General features: G+C 40.9%; 1 protein-coding gene across 3 annotated transcripts in view; it reads left to right on the forward strand.

Annotated features, from left to right (window-relative positions):
• Positions 1-7,426: 7,426 nt before the first annotated feature.
• The window catches only part of LOC127659382 (solute carrier family 25 member 48-like), a 39,693-nt gene continuing 29,965 nt past the window's right edge, over positions 7,427-17,154 (forward strand). The window contains exons 1-2 of one of the 3 annotated variants that reach the window (XM_052149166.1): positions 7,427-7,466; positions 14,814-14,885. In XM_052149166.1, the coding sequence (XP_052005126.1) occupies positions 7,439-7,466; positions 14,814-14,885 (100 nt within the window). In that variant the 5' untranslated portion in view covers positions 7,427-7,438. Of the gene's footprint in view, positions 7,467-14,813; positions 14,886-15,626; positions 15,667-17,154 lie in introns of those variants that run through there. The other 2 variants (XM_052149168.1, XM_052149167.1) reach the window with 2 other exon arrangements.

Here is a 17,154-nt window from a genome sequence, read left to right on the forward strand (position 1 = left end):
CCTTAAAGTTCCTTCAAGACCTCTTCTCTAAGCTGTCTGAGGTCAAAGTCGGTGTCTTCGTCGGACCACAGATAAAGTAGATCCTGAAGTGCAATGAATTCCCAAAGAAGCTCTCTAGTAAGGAGAAAGCGGCTTGTAACAGCAGTCTGTTTTAATTTTTTACCTGAACCAGACTCTCAAGGGCCCGTTTTCTCTGTTTAGCAGTATGTCTCAGCCTTGCCCTCTTCTCCTCTTCAGCTGCCTGTTTTTTGAGATCCTGAGCACTACTGGATCAATTGCAGCCACAGTTGAGTCTCTTTTCAAGCAGACTCTGCTTCTTCTGGCATTTGTTAGTGGTTCCTGCTGAACGGATGTTCTTGCAGAGTGTGCGATCCACCTCCCCATATTTGACATTGTGGCAGGGCGAAGGGCGGGGCTGGGTCGTGATCCTACACACCCGGTCCCGTATTAGGCTAATTAAGCCTCCGAGGGATAAAGGTTGACTGCAGAGGATCGTGCGGGAGAGAGAGATAATTAACGGACATGTCCGTCATGTGTGTGTTTGTGTCTTCTTTTATCAATAAACCATTATTTATATCGTCAAGCCGGTTCTCGACTCCTCCTTTCCATTGATCTCTTTACACTGGTGCCGAAGCCAGGGAAGGAGGAGGGATATGCCGTAGTAGAGTTCTCGCCACTACCGTCCACCCCAACGGAGCAGCCGTGACCATCTGTCGGGGGACGAGGAGCCCAGCCACCTGAAAGAGGACGATGGCCGCGAGGGGAGATGGGGCTCCAAACCGACTGCCTGGAGCGGTCAGGGCCGCTGCCAGGGGCAGAGGATTTCCCTACCAGCCGCTGAAATGCGGCGGGGTTTAAGACCGGCGACCGTGAGCGGGGAGGGGCTCACTGCCGACCGCCTGGAGCGAGAGAACCGCTGCCAGGGCCGGGGGAGTCCCCTTCTGTTCCCCGAGAACGCGGCAGGGCATTCCGTCCACCAGGGGCTGGAGGACTGCCTCTGATCCGCCCGGAGAGGCACGGCTGTCGTCCGATAGAGGGTGGAGGAGTGTCCGAGGAACAAGCTGCGGCGTATCGGAGAACTGGCGAGTAAGAGTTTTTTTCTTTTTCATCTCTCTCTCCTCTCTCTCTCTCACTGTCGCTCTGCGTTGGCCTTTTCCCTCTTTTAAATTTTACAGTTTTTTGGGGGGGGTACTACAATGTTACAGGAAGTACACCTACATTTTTATTATTTCTGTTTCCCTCCCCTTGTCCCCTCCCTCGTCCAGGTAGATGGAGATGACCTGCCGACAGACTAGACTTAAAGCACGCCCTCCCCCAGGGAAAGAGGGGGGTGTACGTCAAGCCGGGGGCTCCCCAGCCTGAGCGAACGAGGGAGGAATGTGGCAGGGCGGAGGGCGGGGCCGGGTTGTGATCCCACACACCCGGTCCCGTATTAGGCTAATTAAGCCTCCGAGGGATAAAGGTCAACTGCAGAGGATCGTGCGGGAGAGAGAGGTCGTTTACGGACATGTCCGTCATGTGAGTGTTTGTGTCTTCTTTTAAGTTTATCACTAAACCATTATTTATATCGTCAAGACGGTTCTCGCCTCCTCCTTTCCATTGATCTCTTTACAACATTGTATTGACATTCCTACTCATTTATAAGATACATTTCATTAATATGACACTAATTAATTACATTAATTACCTGTGTTCGCCGATTCCGTGGCTCCATCTTTGATGATCGAAGAATGCCCAGTGAAGTTACATTTACATATTTACATTTATGCATTTGGCAGACTCTTTTATCCAAAGCAACGTACAGTGCACTTATTACAGGGACAATCCCCCCAGAGCAACCAGGATTTAAGTGCCTTGCTTCAGGACACAATGGTGGTGGCAGTGGGGATCAATCCAGCGACCTTCTGATTAACAGTTATGTGCTTTAGCCCACTATGCCACCACCACTCACTAATTCACCCTCAGCCTATAAGATCCAATGTATGAGATGGTATTTTCATTGGTCAGTCATGGCAGCCTATTCTGATTGGTTGCTAACTTTTGACAAAGTTTAATCCAAGAGCAAAAAGAGAATACAATCCTATAGCAATAGGAAACGCACTGAGAGATTCGCCAATGAACGGGACACAGTTTAGCGCAAAAACGCAAACTCTGCGCGAGACCAGATCTGAAAACAGAGAGATTAGCAGGTGCACCAGACACATTTGAAGTTTATTTGAAGAGATAGTCTAATTCTGTAAAATAATGTCTACAAGTCATGCATACTGGTAAAGAAAAATCTGTTGTGTTCTTGCCTTATCCTGTTTTGTAAATCAATGGACCATAAAGTCTCATGTTACAAAATCTTTTTAATGTGCCACTTATCTTGTTGTCTGTGCTGCCTGCACGTGTTAACTTCTGCTATATATTCTGTTATTTCATGGAGTAACTAATCTGCTACTGGTACAGTGATCAGCCTCCCTCTTGCCCAGTCAAGGCTTCTCTGCATCGTTTCCAGTCTATAAGCAAAATAGTGTAAAAAGTAAGTTACAGAAGCACTCAAATGTATATAATTTATTTCATATTTCGTGATGTGAAGTGAAGTGATGTGGTGGATAACAACAAGGGCAGAGGCCACTCTAAATCACCCCTTTCACAGAGAGATCCAGTGGTGTGGGAAGTTCAATGGTTCATAAAAATTATAGGTACAGTAAAAACTATTGAAATTTTGGATTTCGTTATACATGCATGTTTTTTTGATTGTTTTAATAATTAAATGGGCGCTGCCCAGATCTGCTTTCAGTCCCTCACACAAATACTAATATTTCGGCCATATAAAATTGTATGCTACTTTATTAAAGCAAGCCACATCTAATAACCATATAGCAAACAGAAAGTAACACATTGGTGAACAGATTGGGCTACTACAGCTACAGCACAGAGAGAGCATTAATGATAAATGCTTAAGGTAATACATTTTAGTGTTTTATACAATTTATTTATCTTTAATTACAGTTAGCAGAGGTTTTATTTTATGGCCAACTTTCCCTTCGGCAATCAGACATGTTTAGTCTGAAAAAGCAATCCTTAACTCACTAACAGTTGATTGAAGCACGTTGGGTCCAGCATCCTCTGTTAGTTGTCGAGTACAGTCGTTCAATGTCCGCTTGCAACGCAAAATGAAGTTTCTTCTGGCCATCTTGATGTGTTTGTTTAAATTAAAATCAATTACCAAAATGAAAATGATCAGTAATGAACTTGTCTGGTCTGACTCAATTCATTGTTGATTGGGTGAGAACAGTTCAAACTTACTGGCTGTGGAAATCAGCGGGCAGGACTCATTATACTTTAAGGAAAATGCCGCAAATATCGCGCATATAGTGCAACCAAAACACCGTTTTAAACGGCGTCGTGTGGCAATCCAAATGGTGTTTAATGCGGCGCTTTTGCGGTTTTTAATTGCAATCACTACGCCGTATTTTACTAAGGTCGTTTTGGATGAAAACGTGATTAGTGTATAGCGTATTGTGAGCCTTTTGGCTTGCCATACATCATGTATTTGAGCATGCGCGTCCAGTTTATAGCGAGAGCTAAGGAAATACAGAGACCACAAAAAAATGTAGGACAGCAGTACTTTTTTGACTAGTAAACTAAGATAATGCTTATTAAAAAAACTGATAACCATTTTCTTTTTTTTAAATGTTATCACATTTGGCATTTCTTAACTTGTCAATTATTCTATAATCAAATTACTCTCCACTGTGATGATTAAATCAGTCAATGCGAGTCACATTTTTCATAACAAATCTCTTCACCCTAAATAAGAAAAACAATGTTTTTTAGGGGGCCCTTTAGCCCCTGCCACAGGGGAGCTTTTTACCCCAAATACTATCCTTTCACTTCTTGGGCAATTATAAAAAACTTTTGATTTAATCATCTTGAACAAAACTGAAAATTACAAATTATTATTTTCTCTCAAAATAAATGTGATAATTTCAGGGATTACATAAATGTGCAAAATTTTATATATTATTACATATGAAATCAAATGACCTCAAAATCAACTTTAGATATTGCACACAATGACCTCATGGACCAATAATTTTTTTGCAGTGTATAGTGCCAAACAGGTGGAAAGGAAAGTGCTGCGGTCATTTTTGTTGCTGTTTAGTGTTTTGGGAGAAAATAGAATCAAAAGTGCCTCAAAACAAACACTAACATGCCTCAAGGAGTTGGGGATGTGTAGAAATTAGTTAAATATGGCAGTTTTAGATCTATGGCAGAGCTTTCTCATAAATTCTGCAGTCATATATTCCATGAGGCCTTATGTAAATATCCAGTTAGATGTAGACAAACGGAATAAAGCATGTGTCACAAACCAACTAACAAGAAGACAATACAGCATGTGTGATAAGCAAGTACGTAATGGCATAAATAGGCCTATAAAAATGATGTTTTGGTTTAGTATATTTTCCACTTGTATAAACCTTCTTTATACTTGACTCATTAAATTACCTGGTGTGCTTGTTATTGTTTACAGTGAGGGATCTACTGTACCACTTTTTGCAGTGAAGCTGTAAGCAAGCTATTGTGATGCAAAGGTGTACAGCAGGTGATTAGGGCACAACAAAATGTGTTACCATTTACTTTTTGGCAAAAATGACTGCAGATCATGTGGACTCTTGAAACTTTCCAGGACTAAATCATGCTAAAGTTGTTTTGTTTCATTGGCTTCTATCACAAATGCGCTCTGAGGGCCAATGGGAACTCACAGTTTTAACAGACACTTGTTACGGTTCAACAGCAACATCTAGTCTAGTGGTCTAGATTACTGCACTCCATGGATTTATAAAAAACGTTATAGGTTTGGGGGTCAAATGTATACTCTAATCAGAACTGGAGAGGAATACTAGACAAGTAAGAATATAGACTTTATTGATAAAGAAAATTGTGTTTGTTTAGACTAACAAATGTAGTGTTATTATTGCATTATTATTAATAGTAACTAATGTAATATAAGAAGCCAAATATGTGATTAGTTCATTCTTTTCTTCTAAATGTTTATTCTGTCATCATTTCAGACGTTGGCTAATATGTCATGGAAAAACAAAGGTTACTGACTTTTGGTGATGATCCACTGTCATCTCTGTCAACAATGGCCATAAAACGGTCAAAAACATGTTTGTCAGGATGCCTGTTTGATCAGCCTAGTTGTGTTTGTGTCTGTGTCGTTGTTCGTCCGGAGCGCTTGGCTGTCTTGTTTGTCAGCCTACGCGCTTCGGTGTATAGGTGTTTGTGTTCCTTCACCATGTGTGTCTGCGCATGTTTTCCATGCGTTCAACTGTCAGCTGTCGTTACCTTGTTAGTTCAATGTAACACCCACTAAACAAGGAGTACAACATTAACTGAATGCTTGACTCAATGCCAACAGGTAGTAACTGCAATTTAGTTCAATACACTGAGCCAGATCAATGGGCCAATCAGAAGATACCAAGCTCGAAGGAGGCAAAGCACACACAACACACAAGTTTGAGGTTTTAGATTTTTTGTTCTATTGGCTGTTTTGATTTTTTTCCTTTGTGATGATGTAATGAACAGTAAATAATAAATGACAAAGATAAACCAAATGAAATGTCAAACTTTTGACAAAAAAAAAAAAAAAAAGGGAAAGGAAAAAATACAATATGATTAACCCTAATCACGTTCTTATTTGAAAGAAATTGCTAAACCCAAAAAAAATACAAGTAAAATAAATTATTCAACAAAACTTTTCTTTCTTGACTCTCTGGTTGATAAATTCCCTTTCCTTTTCGGCTGAGGTTTGAATTTCTTGGTTTCTCTAATTTAAATATGACTATTTGTTGTAGATTAATAAGTTTAGTTTCAATTTAATTAGTTTCCTAATTTTCCTGTCTTTACTGTAGTTTAAACCAGTCGCTTCAAATACAAACTCAAATCAGTATTTTAACCCAGATGATTCAATTAGAGTAACAATTCACATGAATTTACCTCAAAAATGTACAATATGTATATAACCAAATAACACTTCTTTTAAGAGATATATGTGTATATATATATATATATATATATATATATACTCAAAACAAATTGTAAATGAGGTCACAAAATTGCAAAAATAAAGATTATACACACTTCAGTCCGTTCGATAATTTCAGTTCAGAAAAATATACCTCAGTCCATTCAGATTTCAGAAGGAAAACGACACCACTAAGTGGATGAGAAGGTAAGAAGTAAAAGATCCAAATTCAGTCCGGGAGGCTCGCCATCTTTCTTTTCTCTCAGCACGGCATGATGAATCCTCAACATGCACGTAAATCACAGTAGAAAATCCAAACTTCTACATAAACAACAAAAACTGGCCTGTACACACAGGATAACATTTTTAGAAACTCATTTTTTTTAACTCTGTTTCAACAGTATTTACTCTTCACACCATCATTTAACGTTCATTTAACGGCCATACTTCATATACAATGAACATCAATCAATCACTTAATGTTAACACACACATAGGAATACAACACACTGTTGTAATTCATCACACATATGAAAATAAATCCATAACTCACCGATTCCTCTGAATTAACAGTGTTCTGCTAATATTTTCTCCAGATTACACCACGAACTATAGCGATGACTCAACTAACTTTGGCTCGATATTCCGGATCAACAAGGCCATAACAGGTAAGCTCTTTTACAAAACTTCTCAATTTGACACTAATTTAAATTTAAATAACTTTTATCTGCTTTGTTTAGTAGTTGTTTACTAATTATTTCTCAAAATTAGATTGTTTATCTCAAATTTATTAAGCTTTGTTCGCATGCGTTTCTGTTTCATCTTCCTCTATCAATCTCGCCCGCGTCTCACAGTGGGCGGAGTTAACATCACTGCTGATCACACTCAATTGGAAGATCTACATCTGCAGTGCAGATTCCAACTCTAATTGGATAAATTTTACCGCAGTAATTTGCATATTACTAATATAATTAATAAAGCATTTTATTTATCTTAATTTTCTTTTATCACTTTCTTTTTTTCCACATAAACAGTTTTACTGGAAGGGTGAATACGCCAAAAATATATTTTTTTCTATTGACTGCAATTTGACTAATTTGAGTCTGGGTTACACCCTCCTCTCCTAGAAGTATGCAAGTCCCTTTGCATATCACCAACAGGTGCATAACCCCGAGTTACGAGGGTTCCTACTTGAGAGAATTCCTGCAAGGACTCTGAGAGAGCAACATTTAGACCTTGAAGAAGGGATTGAACTATGGTCACCAGAGGATTCCCCAGTTCAGGGTAAGTCAGAATTTTGGGTTTCTCTCTATGACGGACAGACCTTCTCAATTCAACTTCATCCTCGTCTACGCTGCTTAATTCTTCGGCTTCAATTATCTTCTTTTCAGTTGAACTGGATTCTGGAATGAATAATTTCCCATGATGATTTGGATCCTGCACCATCAAGGTAGGTGAATGACAAATTTCAGCATCTCTTTCTCTTTCAGGATGGACCTCAGTATTCACAGATAAGGTTGTTACGGGATTCACAGATTCAATCACAGGTAATTCATCACTGACCTGAAATCCCCTTTCAGTTATGTCATTCTGAACTCCAAAGTGGACCTCTAAGCTTGCGTCAGATGACGGAACAGCACTTTCCCTGTTTGGGTGAGCCACTTCAGGAGTGTGAACCACAAAAGATTCCTTTACAATATTAAGTTGAGGCATTACACAATAACTTTCCTCTTCCTCAGAATCAGGGATTTCCTCTGTTTCCTCAGAATGTCTACAGACTGTCTCACTGCGAGTTCTACGCTTGAGAACTGGACTCTGGATCTCACATTCTTGAACTTCAGATGGAAGAGTTCCACAAGGGAGTAACAAGTCCCGATGTAATGTCCGGATGGGTCCTGTTTCTGTTTCAGGGCACACTTTATACACTGGCAAATCACCATTTTGGTCAATGACTACATAAACTACTTCTTCCCATTTGTCAGTGAGTTTGTTTTTTCCCCTGAGTCGAACACTTCTGACTAAAACACGATCTCCCTTGTGCAATGTTGAGGCTTTCACACATCTGTCATAGTGGGTTTTATTCCTTTCAGCCATTTTCTTGGAATTTTCACTCGCAATACGGAAACTTTCTTCAAGATGTGACTTGAGGTTCTTCACATATTGTGAGTGTGTTATTTCTCCCTCATTCTTCAAAGGTAATCCAAAAGCCAGATCTACCAGAAGCCTAGGCTGACGCCCGAACATCAACTCGTAAGGGCTGAACCCGTGGTCTCATTGCGAGTACAATTGTAAGCATGTACAAGGGGTTTTACGTACTCTTTCCAGCAGCTTTTCTTTGTGTTCTCTAGAGTTCCAAGCATGCTTAACAACGTTCTATTGAATCTCTCAACAGGATTTTCCCTCGGATGGTATGGGGTTGTCCTGACCTTTCGCACTCCTGCTACTTTGCACAACTCCTTGATTAGATGGGATTCAAAATCAGGGCCTTGATCACTGTGAAGGCGCTCTGGGTAACCATAATGGCAAATTAACTGCTCCCACAGGCACTAGGCAACAGTTTTGGCTTTCTGATTAGGAGTTGGGATAGCAAGTGCATACTTAGTAAAGTGGTCAGTGATTACCAACACGTCTTTGGTACTACTACGGTCAGGTTCTAGAAATCCATGCACACAAGTTGCAAGGGGCGAGTAGTTGAAATATTCACAAGAGGTGCAGCTTTTTCAGGTGAGGTCTTCCTTCGTATGCACCGTCCACAAGTCTTGACTTTGTGCTCCACATCTGATGCCATCTTGGGCCAACAGAATCGGTTTCGAACTAGATCTAGAGTACGATCAACACCCATATGTCCGAGGTCATCATGTAGGGACTTGAGAACACTTAGCTGAAATTTTTCGGGTAGGACCAGTTGGTATGCAGTTTTCTCAGCAAAGTTCCTTCTTCTGTATAGGATTCCGTCGTGAAACTCCAGGCGGTCTTTCTCTCTAAGGAGGTAAGGCAATCTGGGAAGAGCAGTCCGTAGGGTGCTAGGAGGAGTTTCTCCAGTTCGAAGTTGTGCTATAACCTCTCGGATACAAGGATCGGCTAACTGTGCACTTTGAATTTCAGAAGGAGAGAGATGAGAAATGGTTGGTAGTCCTCCGCATTGATCCTCCTGTGCATAAGCATCAGGTACAGCAGTTTCCTGCATTGCCAAGGAACTGACAAAGGAAGCAGGTAAGTCATTTGGACTCTCCAGCCACTGAATAAGACGACTGTCACAGATGGCTTTTACCACATCATCACTAATTTACCAGAATTCATAGTAAGCTGTTCAGTGAAATCAAGAATCCGGGCTTGTTCTTTCAGGGAGGCATCATCAGCTGGGAGCTCTGCGTGGGGTCGACGAGACAGCCCGTCTGCATCAATATTCTGCTTCCCTGACCTGTACTGTAATTTGAAATTGTAGGTCGAGAGAGCAGCTAACCACCTATACCCAGTTGCATCAAGTTTAGCAGTGGAAAGAACATAGGTTAGGGGGTTACTGTCTGTCACCACTGTGAACGTGCCCCCCTAGAGGTAATCATGGAATTTTTCGACCACTGCCCATTTAAGAGCCAGGAATTCTAATTTATGGGCAGGGTACTTGGACTCACTACTCGAAAGCCCCCGGCTTGCATAGGCGATAACTCTGACTTGTCCATCCTGCTCCTGATACAAAGCAGCGCCCAGACCTGATGTGCTTGCATCAGTATGCAGAATGTATGGTAACCTGGGGTTAGCAAAAGCCAATACCGGCGCAGTTGTGAGCTCATTAACGATTAATTCAAATGCGTCTTGACAGGAGGTCATCCATCTACCATTGAAAAGCTCTTTGGGATTCCTGTACTGGGTATTACTCTTTAACTTAAGGTTCTGACGAGTAGGGGGATACCCTGAAGTTAAATCATTTAAAGGCTTCACCTTCTTGGAAAAATCTTTGATGAAACGTCGGTAATATCCAACAAATCCGAGAAAGGAACGAAATTCTTTCAAGTTTTTAGGAATCGGCCAGGTTTTGACAGCTGCTACTTTATCGGGATAAGTTTTCACTCCTTGGTCTGACACTGTAAGGCCGAGGTGCAAAAACGCTTTTCTCTGGCGCAAGTTTGAGACCATATTCTTTAAGCCTGTTTAAGACTCTGACCAGCCTTTCCTCATGTTCCTCCAAATCCTTGGAGAAGACAATTATGTCATCTATGAACACAAGGACCTCACGAAGATTGATGTCTGCCATACACTTTTCCATTATTCTTTGAAAGGTGCTTGGGGCGTTAGTGACCCCTTGTGGCATACGGTTGAATTCATAAAATCCTAATGGACATACAAAAGCCATTTTTGCTTTGTCAGTTTCTTCAACCTCAATTTGGTAAAAACCAGATTTTAGGTCAAGAACCGAAAACCACTTGGACCCCGTTAAGGCCATGAACGTGTCTTCAAGTTTGGGGAGTGCATACGCATCCTTGATGGTCTTTTGATTTAATTTCCGATAGTCAATGCATAATCGAATATCACCACTCTTCTTTCTGAGCACAACAATGGGAGAGGAGAAAGGAGACTGAGATTCTCGGATAACTTCCGTATCAAGTAACTCCTGAAGGTGCTTCTTTACAGCTTTCAGATCTTCTGGATGTATGGGTCTTGCCCGATGTTTGAAAGGCGTTTCATCCGCAAGATTTATTTGATGCTTGACCTTATCGGTGCATCCAAAGTCCTGGGAATGTAAGGAAAACACTTCTGGCATTCCTTGAAGCCGTTTGGTAAGCCTACTCTTCCATTCTGGTGAGATGGGGGAATCGCCAAAATTAAACTCAGGAATGGACTTTGGAATGGAGCTTGTTTTACTATCATGTCATCACGCTCCTCTGAATACACAGACTGAACCACCTTTAATTCGGCCAAGACACATCTAGGAGGAATTGTGATGTCATGTGTGGTAGGGTTGGCGACTACAACAGGTAAATGGCAATGTCTCTCGTCTTCAAGCGTGGCCATGCATGTCTTAACGATCAGACCACAAGGCAGAGGGGAGAAAGATGGATGTTCGACAACTACCCATTTATCTAAATGGGATCCAGCAACAGAGGCCTTTCCACAAAGGACTGCACTTTTTCCAGCAGTTATCACCTGAGAATGGTTTTCAGATAGCCGCACTAGCCCAACATTTCCTTCTACATTCTGCTTCTGGCGCAATTCCAAAATCTTTAGCACTTGCTTATATCCATAAGTAGGAGAAAAGTATCTAGTTCCTTGCTGTGAAAAGTCTTTGTACAGATTGTCCAAGGTGTTTGTGCCAATCAACACTGAAGGCTGAGAAGTAGAGGGGAGATCAGGGACAACCAAAGCTACAGTAAGTACCTCTGTGTCAACTCCCACAAAGTCCTTGGGAAAAGTGATGGTCATCTTAACATAGCCAAGGTAAGGGACGTTTTGACCATTTGCCCCCTCAATTTCCAAAAGATCATTTAAAGAATGAATTGGCTGATCGTACAGGTTCTCATTGTAAAAGGATTTTGTGATGGTTGTGACCTATGAACCAGTGTCAAGTAAGCAGTCACACATTACTCCTCCAATATCCACTTGCACAGTGCATTTTGCTCCAATTAACCCCTTGGGTAAGACAGATTGTCGTGACCTCGCTTGTGCATGAGCTGACAGTGCCCTAAAAGACTTGGGACACCTTGATTCAATCCCAGTTCCCATTCGTCCCGCAACAGGAACTGCAGTCAGTTTAACTGAGGCTTAGCACTGCCATTCCGTAAGTCCCATTCACGCTGTCTCTTTGCAAGCTCATCCCGCTTCTCTGACACCAAGGCTGGATTCGGGTCATTGGAACAAGAACTGACAATGTGCCCATCCTCTCCGCACCTAAAACAATAGCCTGGTTTTGGCCTAACTGGTTGGGACGTGTCTGAAACTTTGGTTTTTCCTTTAGGACTGATGGCACTCTGCTTACTTGAGGACTTGAACATGTTCAACTTGGGGTTTGGCTTGTCTTTAGACTGCTTCGAAGTTAATAATGCAAGCTGATTTTGGAGTTCCGCTATGTGACTTGCCAACTGAGCAGTAACAGAATTGAATTGAGTCACATCATCTCTAGTAGCTGTTTGGGACTGCATCACGGCACGCTGCTTAACACTTCCCAGGTGTTGTTTCATTCGTACACTTTTGGAAGCATGCTTGCTCTCCTCGGTTCGTAATAAGGTCATTAGCTCTGCAAAGGATGGGGGTGAATGCTTTTTCTGCTCTAATTGTAACTCTAAAATCAAAGAATTTTCCCAACATCCTCTGCAAAACTGCTTAAGTAGATGCTTGTCAACTTCTGAGCCAAGGACTCCACCACGGCGCATAGTGGTCTGTAACGCAACATGCAATCGTTGCAAGTAAGCAGATGGTTTTTCCCCCGGGTTCTGGAATACATTCAGGAACTTGGCGAATAATTCATCACCATCCTCAATGGGCGCGAAAGCAGAATCAAGAAGCTGAATGTAAGTTGAAGGTGATGCTGCCGGGCCAACAGATTTGACTATGTCTGTTGCCGGGGAAAGAAGGCTCTCACAAATTCTGCGCACTCTCTGGAAATCAGAGACTGTTGGGTCTTGGAAAAGTAGTTCAGCGCTAGTGCGCCAAGTTTCATAATCTACCTCGTTAGGTGGATGGGGAGTTCGTCCAGAGAAAACACGAAGCCGTAACAGTGAATTTCCAGCTATGGCTAAGTCACTGGTGCGTACAAGATGTTCCACGACAACTTTCTGCACACCAGGTGGGTTTAAATCACTGACGGTAATTGACGGGGATTCTGGGCTTGTGGCTGACACTAGCGGAACAGAATGATGTTGTGCAGCATTTGCTGTTACCTGGGACTGATTAAAAGGGAACTCAGTCAAAGATGGATCTGCTGAAGGAGTAGGCGATGTGTCATCAACTTCAGCAAGAACGGGTAAAGGACATGGCTTTGGCACCACTGTCTCGTGAATATGAGCTAACATGCCCTTCAAGATATCCTCAAAATTTTCTCCACTGCGACTTGCCAATTCTTTCAGCTCGTTGAGGTAAGTCTGGGTTGTGTTTCGTCCAAGTCTCTTGATGTAGACACTCGATAAAGCTGTCACATGGAAAGAGACATCAGGATTATTCTTTGCATGCTGGACATATGGAAGCATTGTCTGAAGGGTTTGGACCGCTAGTCCTGAGTTGAACTCTACTATCAAGGACCTCTGCGATTCTAGGCAAGGATCACTTAATGGGATGATTCTGTTAATTGACCCATACTGGTTTACAAAGTCCAGTATTTCCTTGTCCGCTTCAGTTCCAGTTATGCCACTAAATAAGATTGCATTAGGAACTTTTACACCCTTTTCCTCTATAACTTCCATTTTGCTTTACTTGTACACTTATTTGTCTTGAGAGGGTAATTCTAAAATCAAAAATAGAAGTTAATGTGTGCGTTTCTCTTTGCCTCCTGGCTGCTGGCTCGCCACTTTATGTGTAACACCCACTAAACAAGGAGTACAACATTAACTGAATGCTTGACTCAATGCCAACAGGTAGCAACTGCAATTTAGTTCAATACACTGAGCCAGATCAATTGGCCAATCAGAAGATACCAAGCTCGAAGGAGGCAAAGCACACACAACACACAAGTTTGAGGTTTTAGATTTTTTATTCTATTGGCTGTTTTGATTTTTTTCCTTTGTGATGATGTAATGAACAGTAAATAATAAATGACAAAGATAAACCAAATGAAATGTCAAACTTTTGACGACAAAAAAAAGGGAAAGGAAAAAATACAATATGATTAACCCTAATCACGTTCTTATTTGAAAGAAATTGCTAAACCCAAAAAGAATACAAGTAAAATAAATTATTCAACAAAACTTTTCTTTCTTGACTCTCTGGTTGATAAATTCCCTTTCCTTTTCGGCTGAGGTTTGAATTTCTTGGTTTCTCTAATTTAAATATGACTATTTGTTGTAGATTAATAAGTTTAGTTTCAATTTAAGGTCCTAATTTTCCTGTCTTTACTGTAGTTTAAACCAGTCGCTTCAAATACAAACTCAAATCAGTATTTTAACCCAGATGATTCAATTAGAGTAACAATTCACATGAATTTACCTCAAAAATGTACAATATGTATATAACCAAATAACACTTCTTTTAAGAGATATATGTGTGTGTATATATATATATATATATATATATATATATATATATATATATATATATATATATATATATATATATATACAAAACAAATTGTAAATGAGGTCACAAAATTGCAAAAATAAAGATTATACACACTTCAGTCCATTCGATAATTTCAGTTCAGAAAAATATACCTCAGTCCATTCAGATTTCAGAAGGAAAACGACACCACTAAGTGGATGAGAAGGTAAGAAGTAAAAGATCCAAATTCAGTCCGGGAGGCTCGCCATCTTTCTTTTCTCTCAGCACGGCATGATGAATCCTCAACATGCACGTAAATCACAGTAGAAAATCCAAACTTCTACATAAACAACAAAAACTGGCCTGTACACACAGGATAACATTTTTAGAAACTCATTTTTTTTTAACTCTGTTTCAACAGTATTTACTCTTCACACCATCATTTAACGTTCATTTAACGGCCATACTTCATATACAATGAACATCAATCAATCACTTAATGTTAACACACACATAGGAATACAACACACCATTGTAATTCATCACACATATGAAAATAAATCCACAACTCACCGATTCCTCTGAATTAACAGTGTTCTGCTAATATTTTATCCAGATTACACCACGAACTATAGCGATGACTCAACTAACTTTGGCTCGATATTCCGGATCAACAAGGCCATAACAGGTAAGCTCTTTTACAAAACTTCTCAATTTGACACTAATTTAACTTTAAATAACTTTTATCTGCTTTGTTTAGTAGTTGTTTGCTAATTATTTCTCAAAATTAGATTGTTTATCTCAAATTTATTAAGCTTTGTTCGCATGCGTTTCTGTTTCATCTTCCTCTATCAATCTCGCCCGCGTCTCACAGTGGGCGTAGTTAACATCGCTGCTGATCACACTCAATTGGAAGATCTACATCTGCAGTGCAGATTCCAACTCTAATTGGATAAATTTTACCGCAGTAATTTGCATATTACTAATATAATTAATAAAGCATTTTATTTATCTTAATTTTCTTTTATCACTGTCTTTTTTTCCACATAAACAGTTTTACTGGAAGGGTGAATACGCCAAAAATATATTTTTTCTATTGACTGCAATTTGACTAATTTGAGTCTGGGTTACACCCTCCCCTCCTAGAAGTATGCAAGTCCCTTTGCATATCACCAACAGGTGCATAACCCCGAGTTACGAGGTTTCCTACTTGAGAGAAATCCTGCAAGGACTCTGAGAGAGCAACATTTAGACCTTGAAGAAGGGATTGAACTATGGTCACCAGAGGATTCCCCAGTTCAGGGTAAGTCAGAATTTTGGGTTTCTCTCTATGACGGACAGACCTTCTCAATTCAACTTCATCCTCGTCTACGCTGCTTAATTCTTCGGCTTCAATTATCTTCTTTTCAGTTGAACTGGATTCTGGAATGAATAATTTCCCATGATGATTTGGATCCTGCACCATCAAGGTAGGTGAATGACAAATTTCAGCATCTCTTTCTCTTTCAGCATGGACCTCAGTATTCACAGGTAAGGTTGTTACGGGATTCACAGATTCAATCACAGGTAATTCATCACTGACCTGAAATCCCCTTTCAGTTATGTCATTCTGAACTCCAAAGTGGACCTCTAAGCTTGCGTCAGATGACGGAACAGCACTTTCCCTGTTTGGGTGAGCCACTTCAGGAGTGTGAACCACAAAAGATTCCTTTACAATATTAAGTTGAGGCATTACACAATAACTTTCCTCTTCCTCAGAATCAGGGATTTCCTCTGTTTCCTCAGAATGTCTACAGACTGTCTCACTGCGAGTTCTACGCTTGAGAACTGGACTCTGGATCTCACATTCTTGAACTTCAGATGGAAGAGTTCCACAAGGGAGTAACAAGTCCCGATGTAATGTCCGGATGGGTCCTGTTTCTGTTTCAGGGCACACTTTATACACTGTCAAATCACCATTTTGGTCAATGACTACATAAACTACTCCTTCCCATTTGTAAGTGAGTTTGTTTTTTCCCCTGAGTCGAACACTTCTGACTAAAACACGATCTCCCTTGTGCAATGTTGAGGCTTTCACACATCTGTCATAGCGGGTTTTATTCCTTTCAGCCATTTTCTTGGAATTTTCACTCGCAATACGGAAACTTTCTTCAAGATGTGACTTGAGGTTCTTCACATATTGTGAGTGTGTTATTACCCCTCATTCTTCAAAGGTAATCCAAAAGCCAGATCTACCAGAAGCCTAGGCTGACACCCGAACATCAACTCGTAAGGGCTGAACCCCGTGGTCTCATTGCGAGTACAATTGTAAGCATGTACAAGGGGTTTTACGTACTCTTTCCAGCAGCTTTTCTTTGTGTTCTCTAGAGTTCCAAGCATGCTTAACAACGTTCTATTGAATCTCTCAACAGGATTTCCCCTCGGATGGTATGGGGTTGTCCTGACCTTTCGCACTCCTGCTACTTCGCACAACTCCTTGATTAGATGGGATTCAAAATCAGGGCCTTGATCACTGTGAAGGCGCTCTGGGTAACCATAATGGCAAATTAACTGCTCCCACAGGCACTTCGTAACAGTTTTGGCTTTCTGATTAGGAGTTGGGATAGCAAGTGCATACTTAGTAAAGTGGTCAGTGATTACAACACGTCTTTGGTACTACTACGGTCAGGTTCTAGAGATAGAAAATCCATGCACACAAGTTGCAAGGGGCGAGTAGTTGAAATATTCACAAGAGGTGCAGCTTTTTCAGGTGAGGTCTTCCTTCGTATGCACCGTCCAGAAGTCTTGACTTTGTGCTCCACATCTGATGCCATCTTGGGCCAATAGAATCGGTTTCGAACTAGATCTAGTGTACGATCAACACCCATATGTCCGAGGTCATCAGGTAGGGACTTGAGAACACTTAGCTGAAATTTTTCGGGTAGGACCAGTTGGTATGCAGTTTTCTCAGCAAAGTT

Source organism: Xyrauchen texanus, chromosome 19, assembly GCF_025860055.1.
Source record: "Xyrauchen texanus isolate HMW12.3.18 chromosome 19, RBS_HiC_50CHRs, whole genome shotgun sequence".
NCBI lineage: Eukaryota > Metazoa > Chordata > Actinopteri > Cypriniformes > Catostomidae > Xyrauchen > Xyrauchen texanus.